The 13,285-nt window shown below is 42.4% G+C and overlaps 1 protein-coding gene across 1 annotated transcript in view; it reads right to left on the reverse strand.

The window, feature by feature from the left end:
* The window catches only part of ADCY8 (adenylate cyclase 8), a 230,879-nt gene that overhangs the window by 151,367 nt on the left and 66,227 nt on the right, over positions 1-13,285 (reverse strand). Inside the window, exon 3 of the mRNA XM_061172242.1 lies at positions 1,720-1,850. Coding sequence (XP_061028225.1) covers positions 1,720-1,850 — 131 coding nt within the window. The remainder of the gene's footprint in view (positions 1-1,719; positions 1,851-13,285) is intronic.

The following is a 13,285-nucleotide window of genomic DNA, read 5'->3' on the forward strand; positions in this document are numbered from 1 at the left end:
TTAATAATAGAACCTCACACTGTATTATAATGACTAGTACTGCCCTGAGCCCGTTGTTCTAGAATTGGTATTGACGAGTTCCCACTGTCTGTGGGACAAATTCCTAGATCTGGAGTGCATCTTGTATTAGAGTTGCTGTTTGACAAGGGGCTCTTTGCAAACTCAAGCGTCTAAGCCACTGTAGCTCAATTCTTGGATGAGACCCCGAATGACCTATACTGATATATTTGCTAAAAGGTTGTGTTAGAATCAAGATTTCTGCTAGACTTGCATTCACATAAGTGTCCTGGCACACCAGAAAAACACCCAGAGATGCTGGTGAGAAGGAGAAGTTGTTCTTCCCTCCTACCAAAGTTAGGAGGAAAGGAACTAAGAGGGTGCCACTGGTCATTTTTAGAGCTGTTCTACCTATAGATGTTCCCCTACGTTTGGGAAATTCCCACCCTATGATGTTTGGTGGGAGGGAGATACAGTTCTCCTGTACAAGCTGAAAATGTCAGATATTTGCGTCCTAGTCACTTCTGGGGAATGACTGGGCTCAGCCAATCAGACACATCTGCCTCAGGCTTAACTTGAGATGCAAAGACGCAGGGGGGTCAGAGAGTGGGGCAGGACAAAGGCAGCCAAATCCAGATCCTGGGGGCTGCGGAGGAATTCTGTGTGCAGAGGAGGCAGCTGTGTCTGGGACAGGGTTGGTAACAGAGGGAACGGATTCTTCAGATACAGTGGAAGCAGCGTCCTCACTGGCCTAGTGCCCTGCTGTGATTTTGACTGTGCTTTCCGCTTCTTTCCGGCCCATTTCCTAAGCCCGCCTCTCCATCCTTCCCCAATGACTCTGGGAGCCCCCATGTAGCCTTCCAATACATTTCTTTTACATCAGCCAGGGTTGGATTCTTTTTCTGCTTGCAACCAGGAAACATGTCTGAAACAATCTACAATATGCTTAATGCTCTACTACATGCTTATGCCAGTCCTGTGCTTTGTCTATATCTTCACTCACATAATCTACATAAACCCCTGTAAGGTGGCTATTAAAGCACCCATTTTACAGAGAAGGATTCTGAGAGTCAGGTATGCAAATTGCCCAAGGTCATACACAAGGAAGAGGTAGAATTGGGGTTCTAAACTGGTCTGTCTCACTGAAGAGGTATATTGTCTGGCACAGTGCTGGGCAAAGAGAGGGCATTGATGGATGGATGGATGGATGAATGAAGGGGTGGATGGTTGGGTGTGTGAATGGGTAGAAGGGTCAGTGGATGCAGAATGGATGGATGGGTGAATGAGTGACCAAAAATATGTTTGCAGAAGAAAAATAAGCTGTAATCCTTTTTTTGGTATTGTTTCAAAGACACTTATAAGGAATATAAAGACGAGACCTATGTAATCACCCCTGAGGCCTCCAGATCACATTCTGGAATTATTTTTCCCATCGTAGTGTAACAGGCTTTTGCCTTTCCTACTCAAAATGTAAAGGCAGGCAAGCCTACTGCAGGGGAGCCAGGTGGTAAGTCAACTAGCAAATTTAACTGCAGACACTCTTCTCGAGCCTCAATTTGGAAATGTAGAACTCTCTGACGAATAATCACTAGTTAATGAATTACTCAACCAAATGAAGAAAGGCGCTGACATGCGGGCAGACAGAAGTCACGGCCATGAGGTGAGAGCAGCCAGCAGCACGCGGACCACGCAGAGAACTGGGCGAGGTGTCCTGTTTCTCACCTGACATTCTCGTAGCGATGGATGTAGATCCGGTGGAATTGATGCTGCAGGTGTTCGTCTTCCACGTTGGTCATGTCATTGATCATCTCCAGGACGACAAACCGAGGGAGCACAGACAGCACAAGCCGCTCCTGGGACACACAAATACAAGCGTGAGAACTAAAGTATCGCCTGCCATATCGGTAAACAAAAGATGTTGCAGCCATCAAGCCATTACGTTACAGCCGCCTGGATGGTGAGCCCTGAGGGAACCCAGGATGGAGACAAATGGCCTGCCCGCTGCCAAGCCCATCTAGCAGTCAGCAGGCTGCTGCAGCCCCCCACAAAGGTGCATCCTGAGGAAACTCAGGATGAGAAAACATAGGATGCTGGCCCCAGAGAGCTGAGCTGCATATCAAAAGCATGATTTCAATGAGCCCAGACTCTTGTATCTTCCTATACATAGAAAAGCGTTAAACTGCTTAACTTGAGATATCTGGTTTTCTTTAATGAACAGTAATCCTTTGATGTTCCAACTACCTGGTCTTCTGTTGCAAAAAACTCCTATATATCCTGGCTCCCTCCCACCCCCCTTGCCTCTTTGGAACAGCTTTCTCAGCGTTATCTGAGATGTTGTGTCCCGGGCTTGATGTCCTCAGAAAGTCTGCTGAATAAAACATAAATCTCAACTTTCAGGTTGTGAATTTTTTTTTCAGTTGACAAGGGACAGTCTTGTTAGGCTGACCACTGGGTCTCAGAAGGGTGGATGGACCGTGTAGAAGTAATGGGGCTCTTGGCTGAACTTCTCGAGGAATTGCTAATTTCATACCATCCTACGAACATGAGAAATATCTACGGAGTACTTGTTATTCGCCAGGCACTGTGCTGAGTGTTGGGTATACAGTGGTGAACCAAATGAATGACAGCCCTACTACTGTGGAGCTTACATTCTAATAAGGAATACAGACATTAAATACACACACCCAAACATGCCCACACATATTTACAAAATGTGACAAGTGCCAAGCAAGTACAGGTCATGATCAGAGAGTAGGATGGTTGATAACAGGATTCAAATAGGGGGTTAGGAATGACCTTTCTGAGCAACTGATATGTAAACAGATACATGAAAGTTTGGAATGAGCCAGCCCTGTGTGGTACAAGGAGAAGGGAGCTCCAGGAAGAGGAAACAGCAGGTGCAAATGTCCTGAGACAAACAGAGAGCAATGGTGTGCCTGGAGGGTGGTGATAGAGGGGTGTGGTGACCAGTCAATGAGGTTGGAGGTGTAGATAAATGTGTCAGGCCTGCCTGAGATGTTAGCATTTAATTCCAACTAAAGCAGGAAGGCACCGCTTGATACTAAGCAGAGGAGTGACATAAGCTGATTGATGTTTTAAAAGATCACCCTTGGACTTCTCTGGTGGTGCAATGGTTAAGAATCCGCCAGCCAGTGCAGGGGACATGGGTTCAAGCGCTGGTCCAGGAAGATCCCACATGTCGCGGAGCAGCTAAGCCCGTGTGCCACAACTACTGAGCCTGCGCTCTACAGCCGGTGCGCCTAGAACCCATGCTCAGCAACAAGAGAAGCCACCGCAATGAGAAGCCCGTGCACCGCGACGAAGAGTAGCCCCCGCTCGCCGCAACTAGAGAAAGCCCGCGCGCAGCAACGAAGACCCATGCAGCCAAAAATAAACAAATAAATAAATACATTTATTGAGAAAAAAAAGATCACCCTTGGCTGTGGTTTGGAGAATGAATGAAGGGGGCCAAGGGTAGAGGCAGGGAGACCAGCTCGGGGAGCTCCTGCAGTGGTCCAGGGGAGAGGTGATGGGGGGATAAGGTCTATAGGACTGGCAACCAACAGGGATGGCAGGAGAGAAAGAGGGCGTAACCGTGGTGATGGCCAAGTTTTGAGTTTGGTTGATGGGGAGCGTGTGCTCCATTCACTGAAACAGGGCGCACAGGAGAGGAACCAGGCTCAGAGACATTAACTCTTTACCGAGAGGAGTGGAAATGAGACACACACCTCCACAAATTAGGGACCTAACACTTGACAGAATAATATTCTTCCATTGTGATCAACACAGCAGAGAAAAACAACTGTTTAACTAGCAACATGAACTAAATCCTAAAAAGATCTTGTGCTGTGGAAATGAGGCAAGAATCTGCTTCTTTTTTTTTTTTCCTATAATTTGCTCTAGTGTGGAATGGAGTTTAAGACAGGTGTATTATATTATTATTATTAATTTTTTAATTTAGGTGTAGTTGATTGACAATGCTGTGTTAATTTTTGCTGTACAGCAAAGTGATTCAGTTATACATATATACATGTTATACATATATACACATATATGTGTACATATGTGTATATATATACACATTCACTTTTAAAATATTTTTTCATTATGATTTACCAGAAGATATTGAATATAGTTTCCTGTGCTCTACAGTAGGACCTTGTTCTTTATCATTCTATATATTTATGCAATAGCTTATATCTGCTCACCCCAACCTCCCGCTCCATCCCTCCCCCAAACCCCTCCCCGTAAGACGGGTACATTTTAACCACCATAGTTTCTCATATCTTCATAGATATTTATGGACCCTAAACATTTTCAGCATCCATTCTTTTATTTGTTCCTTGCAAAACCCTGAAAATAAGTAGGCACAAATAATTATCTTCATTTAACGGACAGACTGAGTCAAGTCAAATTACCTGCATGACCTGAACAGTTACCAAGTGGCAGTGGCAGGATGCAGTCCTTTACCACGTTTTTCCTGGATGGGATTCATGGTGAGATGGGAAAAGCCCCAGGTTTTGAGTCTGACTGGAGTTTGGGTCCTGCCTCTACCCATTTAATAGTAACACAGCATTAGGCGAGCGACATCATCTCTCTGTGACTTAGTTCCCTAATTTGGCAAATAACTATAATATCATCTACCTCACAGGGTTGTCATGAAAATTCAATGAAATAAAATATGTGAGGGGCCTGGTGTTTGTTCCCTCCTGCTTCCTCTCTGCTCTACTCAACCCTGCCCTCATGGGAAGGGCTTTATTCATGAAGTGTTCGCAGAGCTTCACACGATGGGGCTTTTTCCTCTCTTGAAAGCTGTCCCATCGCGGGGCTGAGAGGCGTGCTTCCTGCAAATGCCCCTGCCTCATGTCCATTTCATGTTCATTATGCTGTCTGTCAACTTCCCAGGTAATTGTGACCCTGTTCCTGCAATCGCCGAGGGGTGGGAGTCGGTGCTCATCACAGCTTTCAGGAGCACTTGAAGCCTCAGAACAGTAGGTGCTAAATGAATATTTCCTCAACAAATGAGTGAACACAGAGAAGGTGGAGACTGTGTCCAGCTCATGACTGCAACGCCTCCAATGGCCACCACAGTCCCTGGTACAGGATAATTATTTGTTAAATAGATTCTTTGGCAATGCACATTCAATCTTCAAGTATGACATAGATGCTTTATGGGAGACTTTCAAAATAAAATTTTAATAGCAAAATTCTCCAGCACCCAGGCTTGCCAGCCTCCGGCTTGTCCTGCTACTGGCAACTGCCCCAGGTCCTGCCTCTGTAAAGCATTTTCTGCCAGGCAATGGGATATTGCCTGGAGTCTGCTTATAAAAGCGCATTTTCAGCACTTTTGCTTCCCTCGGATTTGTTCACTGCTTGAGAAACATCATTCAAATGCCCTGAAGTCACAATCTGAAAGAAAATGGGAAAGTTTGCCCCTTAATACAATTCCCATCTCTTGCTGAGGCATAATATCTCGTTTTCTGGCTTTGGAGATCAGAAGTACAAGAATCTCTCCTGAAGCCAGACTGTGGCCCAGGGTGGCCTTTGTGCTCACATTCTGCACATCTTTTTCTCCCTGGGTATTTTGCATTTGCATGAAAAGGGACCCTGGGCTGATATCAAGTGCATCAGTGTCCTGCCTGGATTTTCCTCTCATCTCCTATAACTTGCTCTATTCATGTCATCAAAATGGCTTCATGGGCACCAATTGCTACAGTGCACCCTGAGGGGGAAGTCAAGGTGAAAACTGGGAGGGATTCAGGATCTTCACTTTATGCAAATGCTTGTCGTGGAGAAGAGAAAGAGAGCAAGGCAGTCCTCTGATGCAGGCAGCACTTCTGGGCAGTTATTCTGAATGGCTTAGGGAAGAACTCGCCACTCTCAGGCTGTTGCAAACCGAGAGACCTCCCATTTCTCTCTCTCTACTGCAGGCCAAGCAGTGTTAACTGCAGTTAAGGTCCAGGCACTGATGAGAGACTTATCCTGGGTTTATAGATAATGTCTTACTTTAAAGTGATCGCTCATTATGTAGCATGTCAAGTGCTTTGCGTCCAGTATCTTCACAACCTCACATTAATTGTAGTAGGTTACTATTTTCATTGCATATTATATATGAGATACTGAGATTTAAAGAATTTAAGTGAAATGAGGCAGCCTGGAGTCATGCACTCGGTAAGTGCATAGTGAAGACTCAAACCCATTTCTTTTATTTTAAACTTAGATTGTAATTCATCCATTTATTCACTGATTTACCATGTCAAGGAGTAGGTGCTGCGTGACAGGTGCAGTCTGGATATGGAGAATCAGCAGTAGACAAAACCAGACACGGTACCTTTGTAGAGCTAACGTTCTAGAGGTAATGAATGGTAAATAAAAATACTGAGTAAGGGGGGCTTCCCGGGTGGCGTAGTGGTTGAGAATCTGCCTGCTAATGCAGGGGACACGGGTTCGAGCCCTGGTCTGGGAAGATCCCACATGCCGCGGAGCGGCTAGGCCCGTGAGCCACAATTACTGAGCCTGCGCGTCTGGAGCCTGTGCTCCGCAACGAGAGGCCACGATAGTGAGAGGGCTGCGCACCGCGATGAAGAGTGGCCCCCACTTGCCGCAACCAGAGGAAGCCCTCGCACAGAAACGAGGACCCAACACAGCCAAAAAATAATAATAATAATAATAAATAATAATTAAAAAAAAAAGACTTTAGCCCGTATCAATTTCATTCAAAAATCTCCCACTAAATTAAAAAAAAAAAAATACTGAGTAAGAATAAGAGATGCTGTTTACATGAAAATGGAATCGAATGCTTTGGAAAGACTTGGTAATACTGAGTAGCTAGAACATTGCAACCAACCTAGATGTCGGCAAGCCAGCCATACAAATTAGTGGGAAAAATAATAAAAATCCAGAAGTCATTCTGATAATTTTGTGAGTACTTTTAAATATTTGGCTCCATTTTAAAGAACTAGAAATCTTGGCTGATGCACTATTAGCTGTGGTCTCTGTAAGAAGCAGTAAATCTCTGCTAAGGAAAATACCTTGGCCTTATTATTATTTTTTTTTTTCACACACACAGACTGTATTTTATTTTTACAAGAGATAAATAGACCGACACCAAGCATTGTAAATGGATGACCACAACAAAAGCAACAATGATTGCAATTACCAAACACGAAACACACTCATACTATGTCATAATATTGACATTCAGTCCAGTAATCCTCCACTGTAACAGCTCCTTTACTCTGCAGTCAAAATTGATTTGTATATTTTTTACCTCTGAGTCCTTGTGGGATTCTTTTTCTTTTTTTTTTTATTCAAACAGAAAGTCACAAAAATTATAATCATCCTCATCAGTTCACTCAGTCCCATGTAATTAATTTTTTTTCATCTTGATCTTTTGTTAGCACTTTTATGAATTCATCAGTTTTCCATTAGAGTTCTGAAAATGCTTATTCATTCAGTTTAGCAGTATAGTCAGTTACCAGAAACCTGTACTCGGAAAAGACTTGTCAGAGTCTTTTCCATGAATTCCTTGAAGATGAAACCCTTTTATAGGAGGAACATTTTTGCAAAAGCATCGGAGTACACCCAGAACTGTCTGTAAATGACAAAAGACTTAAAAATGACCACTGTTAAAGATTTGATGAAAGTTCATAATAATGCAATTGATAAGGAAATTTAGTTATTTCTGAGATATACATTTTAAAGTAATAACTAGAATTATGACTTATAACATTATACCAGAACATATAAGATTTTTAGAAATTTCATGTAATGTCTGAAACATTTATATTAATATATTTCCATACAAATAACCCAAAGAAAGTTTACTATTAGGTTTTTGTTTGTTTTTTTGTTTGTTTTTTTATACTGCAGGTTCTTATTAGTCATCAATTTTATACACATCAGTGTATACATGTCAATCCCAATCGCCCAGTTCAGCACACCACCATCCCCACCCCACCGCGGTTTTCCCCCCTTGGTGTCCATACGTTTGTTCTCTACATCTGTGTCTCAACTTCTGCCCTGAAAACCGGTTCATCTGTACCATTTTTCTAGGTTCCACATACCTGCGTTAATATACGATATTTGTTTTTCTCTTTCTGACTTACTTCACTCTGTATGACAGTCTCTGGGTCCATCCACGTCTCAACAAATGACTCAATTTCGTTCCTTTTTATGGCTGAGTAATATTCCATTGTATATATGTGCCACATCTTCTTTATCCATTCATCTGTTGACGGGCATTTAGGTTGCTTCCATGACCTGGCTATTGTAAATAGTGCTACAATGAACATTGGGGTGCATGTGTCTTTTTGAATTATGGTTTTCTCTGGGTGTGTGCCCAGTAGTGGGATTACTGGATCATATGGTAATTCTATTTTTAGTTTTTTAAGGAACCTCCATACTGTTCTCCATAGTGGCTGTTATCAATTTACATTCCCACCAACAGTGCAAGAGGGTTCCCTTTTCTCCACACCCTCTCCTGCATTTGTTGTTTGTAGATTTTCTGATGATGCCCATTCTAACTGGTGTGAGGTGATACCTCATCGTAGTTTTGATTTGCATTTCTCTAATAATTAGTGATGTTGAGCAGCTTTTCATGTGCTTCTTGGCCATCTGTATGTCTTCTTTGGAGAAATGTCTATTTAGGTCTTCTGCTCATTTTTGGATTGGGGTGTTTGTTTCTTTAATATTGAGCTGAATGAGCTGTTTATATATTTTGGAGATTAATCCTTTGTCCGTTGATTCGTTTGCAAATATTTTCTCCCATTCTGAGGGTTGTCTTTTCGTCTTGTTTATGGTTTCCTGTGCAAAAGCTTTGAAGTTTCATTAGGTCCCATTTGTTTATTTTTGTTTTTATTTCCATTACTCTAGGAGGTGGATCAAAAAAGATCTTGCTGTGATTTATGTCAAAGAGTGTTCTTCCTATGTTTTCCTCTAACAGTTTTATAGTGTCCGGTCTTACATTTAGGTCTCGAATCCATTTTGAGTTTATTTTTGTGTATGGTGTTAGGCATTGTTCTAATTTCATTCTTTTACATGTAGCTGTCCAGTTTTCCCAGCACCACTTATTGAAGAGACTGTCTTTTCTCCATTGTATATCTTTGCCTCCTTTGTCATAGATTAGTTGACCATAGGTGCGTGGGTTTATCTCTGGGCTTTCTATCTTGTTCCATTGATCTATGTTTCTGTTTTTGTGCCAGTACCATATTGTCTTGATTACTGTAGCTTTGTAGTATAGTCTGAAGTCAGGGAGTCTGATTCCTCTAGCTCTGTTTTTTTCCCTCAAGACTGCTTTGGCTATTTGGGGTCTTTTGTGTCTCCATACAAATTTTAAGATGATTTGTTCTAGTTCTGTAAAAAATGCCTTGGCCTTATTTTAAGAGACTAGATAATGAACATATTATTTTACATTTAAGTTACAAATAAAATATTTAAGTTGAATTGTTCATAATTCCCAATTTCAACATACTTTTTCAATTAACCGAGCAACCAACCTCCCATCCAGATGATCTCAGCTAAAGGGATTTTACAATTCTTATTTGGGTGTCTGTTACCCTGCCTAAACTGTGAAGTATCTGAGAGCCAAGAGGATGTTTACTCCACCTCCAGAGCCTCATGAGGAGTTGCCATATTATCTGATTCCTTTGGTGACAAGACAGATACCCTACTCAACATAGCTTAAAAAAAAAAATCAGGCATTATCATAACTATACTGGGTGTCTCAAGGAATCTAAGGGCAGAACCGAGGCTGGACTTTGGAAACAAAAGGACCCAGGGACCCATAATGACTTTTTCCCCTAAACTTGGGTCTCTGCTTCTCCTGTAGGTCAGCTTCACCCTTCTCTCTCACTTCTAAGTCACTGGGAGCTCTTGGTCCTTATGCCTTATATCTTTGGCCATTTTGAGAAGATTCTTGCTAGGTTCAAGACTCAACATGTCTGCATAGGGGCTTTGCTTGGGTCAACATCTAGTCAGGGTGCAGGATCAGGATAAAGATCATGGTCATTAATGGGGCGACCAATAAGAGGGGTGGGTTGGGTGCAGCCAGGAGAAGGAAGTCCCAGAAAAGTGGGGTATGTGGTGGCAAAAAAACTATGTGTACAATATGGTAGCCAATGTATGTTTGTAGAAGAAAGAGGTGCATAATAGATAAAATGCCTGCATCTGAACAGGGTCTAGCTCTCACAGGAGGGATGGAGAGCAGGGAATCTGAAGTAAAGGTAAATGAGGGAAAAGGCAGTTACGTGAATGGCCCTGGAGCTGGGCTCTGGGTTTGAATCCTAACTCCGCCCATTCCTGACTCTGTGACTTACCTTCTCTGTACTCCAGTTTCCCCTCCGTAAATTGGAGATGATAATCTTAGCATCACTTCATAGTGTTGGTGTAGGCTTAAATGAGCTAATATTTGTAAAAGAATTTGATAGTGTCTAGCACACTGTAACTACAGGCCAAATGTTTGTTAAATTCACTGGCAAGCATGCTGTATTTTAAGCATTGTTTTAGAACTCTAATTGTATAGTGGCGCTAAAACATAAAGCTTTTAGAGTAGGGGACATTACGCAGGAAATAACGGGGAAAATGAATAGACAGAATACAACTGTCCTTCGGTATCCAAGGGGAATTGGTTCCAGGACCCCCCGCGGACACCAAAATCCATGGATGCTCATGCGCCTTATATAAAATGGTGTAGTATTTGCACATAACTTATGAATATCCTCCTGTATACCTTAAATCATCTCTAGATTACTTATAATACCTAACACAATGTCAGTGCTATGTAAATAGCTGTCAGTGTGGGGCAAATTCAAGTTTTGCTTTTTGGAACTTTCTGGAATTTTTTTCTTCCAAATATTTTCCATCCATGGTTGGTTGAATCTGTGGATGCGGAACCCATGGATATAGAAGGCTGACTGTATGTGAAAAGGTAATCGTGCTACATGGTGAAAAACCTCCAGTCACACTTTCAATAATTAAAAAGTTAAAAATTTTATCGAAACCTCGACTCTGGCATTTGAACTTTTATCTTAAAGGGCTTATATGGAATGTTCACCCAGAACTGTTGTTGTTTCTGAAAGCCAAGTGCGAGCACAGCCATGCAAAAGCTATTGTTCAATTGTCTCCTAAAGGATACAAAGAATACTCTGTACATGCACTTTTGGCTGATTCAGCAAGGAGGTTAAAAAAAGTCTGGGTAACACTCATGTCTACTTGTTAGTGGTCTAAGACCCCAGGGACTCTGGTTCTGTTCAGAAATGCAAAGACTAACGGGTTTTGGCATCAGGCAAGCTTGAATTGAAACCTGTCTGAGCTCAACAACTGACTTGTTCTGTAACTATGATAACTTACATGAGCAACTCCTTTGTGCCTCAGTTTCTTCATCTACAAAATGGGAATAATAATACATGTCTTCCAGAAATTGTTTTTTATATTCAATGACAAAGCCTCTTTTATAGATCCTGGTATACAGTAGGTGCTTATTAAATAGCAGTAGTCATCAAATGTGTTTTAATTCAGCCCAGTGGTCAAGTCATAGACTGGCCTGCACTGCTCCATAGTCTATAGTCCACGAGTGCAATTTAAAGGATGAATCACAAAATTCAGATTTGGGGGACTTTTTTCTTTTTTTTAATCTCTTCAAGGAGTTGAGAGTTTCTCAGGTCCCTTCATTTAGTAGTTCCCTGATATATCAAACTGGGAACCTTGAGACAAAGCTCTTGGCTCATTCCTTCATCTGCTCAGTCATTGCTGAATTCCTTCTCTGTGCCCGGAGATGCCAGTGCACGGGGCCAACCGAGGCCATGCCTCCTTCACAGACTGTGACTCAGATCCTGTCACTTAGCTGTGTGATCCTAGACAGGTTACTCAACCTCTCCAAGCCTCATTTCCTTCATCTGTAAGATGAAAACAGTAGCTCCCTTATGGGATTATTGTCAGGACCCAGTGAGACATGTCTTTTCAACCCTGGGAGTGGAGAGGAGGAAGTAGGGGTGGTCTGTACTGGGTGCAGGCAGGAAGGGGGTCTCTTGTCTGTAGAGAATTTAAAATAATTATAACAGGGGAATTCCCTGGCGGTCCAGTGGCTAGGACTCCCCACTTTCACTGCTGAGGGCCCAGGTTCAATCCCTGGTTGGGGAACCAAGATCCCACAAGCCACACGACGTAGACAAAAAAAAAAATTATAACAGGATTAAGGTTGTTCTGCCTTTTATTATCACCACTCATTAGCAGTTTTAAACAGTGTCAGCAATAAAATACTCCTCTCCACTCCCGAGATGACTGCTTAGCAGAGAACCTGGCATACAGTACACTCTATAGTATAGAGCAAATTATTAGCTCTTTGAATGCAGAGTGGTCCATGATGTAGCAATGCACACTTTTGTCATCCGTCTCACCCTAACCAAGGCTCAGCACACCCATGGTAACCTTTGGTTGAGGGTCTAGTCTGATGTATCAACAACTCTAACATGATGAAATAAAAAGGAAGGCACTTTTGTTTTCTTTGGGAAAGAAATGATAAACCAAAGGCAATATGACGTTCGGGCAAGATGCTGAGCTCTCCTGAAAGGAATTTAGTCAAATGTGAGGAATAAAGAACACATTTGTGAGCCCAAAAGACATTAGGCACTAAAATCTGCTGCTAAGCAGCCCCTCTTGAAAATCTCAGCACTTCTTAAGGCTTGAGGATTTCAAGGTCTTTTTAGAGAGTGCTAAAAGGCTCTTTCACATAAGGTTCACTATGTTTTTCAGACACAGGTAACACAACTAAGCATCGTGCTATTTTCACTAAAAAGACATTGATAAGTATGTTGGAAATCACAATCGGAAGAATTGAATTTGACTCTTTTTTTCTTCCGCGTGTGCTTACTAATTGCTTACTAATTTTCTGATCTTGGGCAAGTTACGTAATATCTTTAAATCTGGGACTTCCCTGGTGGTCCAGCGGTAAAGAATCTGCCTTCCAATGCAGGGGATGCGGGTTCGATCCCTGGTGGGGGACCTAACATCCCACATGCCATGGTGCAGTTAAGCCCACATGCCACAACTACTGAGCTTGGGCGCCTCAACGAGAGAGACCCTGTGCCGCAAACTACAGAGCCCTCGTACCCTGGAACCCGTGTGCCACAACTAGACAGAGAAAACCCACATGCCACAACTAGAGAGAAGCCCGCATGCCGCAACTAAGACCCGACGCAGCCAAAAATAAATAAAATAAATAATAAATATCTCTGAATCTGAGTTTTCAGGTATAAAAGCAGGCATTAAATCTTGCTCTACCTGCTCCACA

Source organism: Eubalaena glacialis, chromosome 17 (assembly GCF_028564815.1).
Source record: "Eubalaena glacialis isolate mEubGla1 chromosome 17, mEubGla1.1.hap2.+ XY, whole genome shotgun sequence".
Classification (NCBI taxonomy): Eukaryota; Metazoa; Chordata; class Mammalia; order Artiodactyla; family Balaenidae; genus Eubalaena; species Eubalaena glacialis.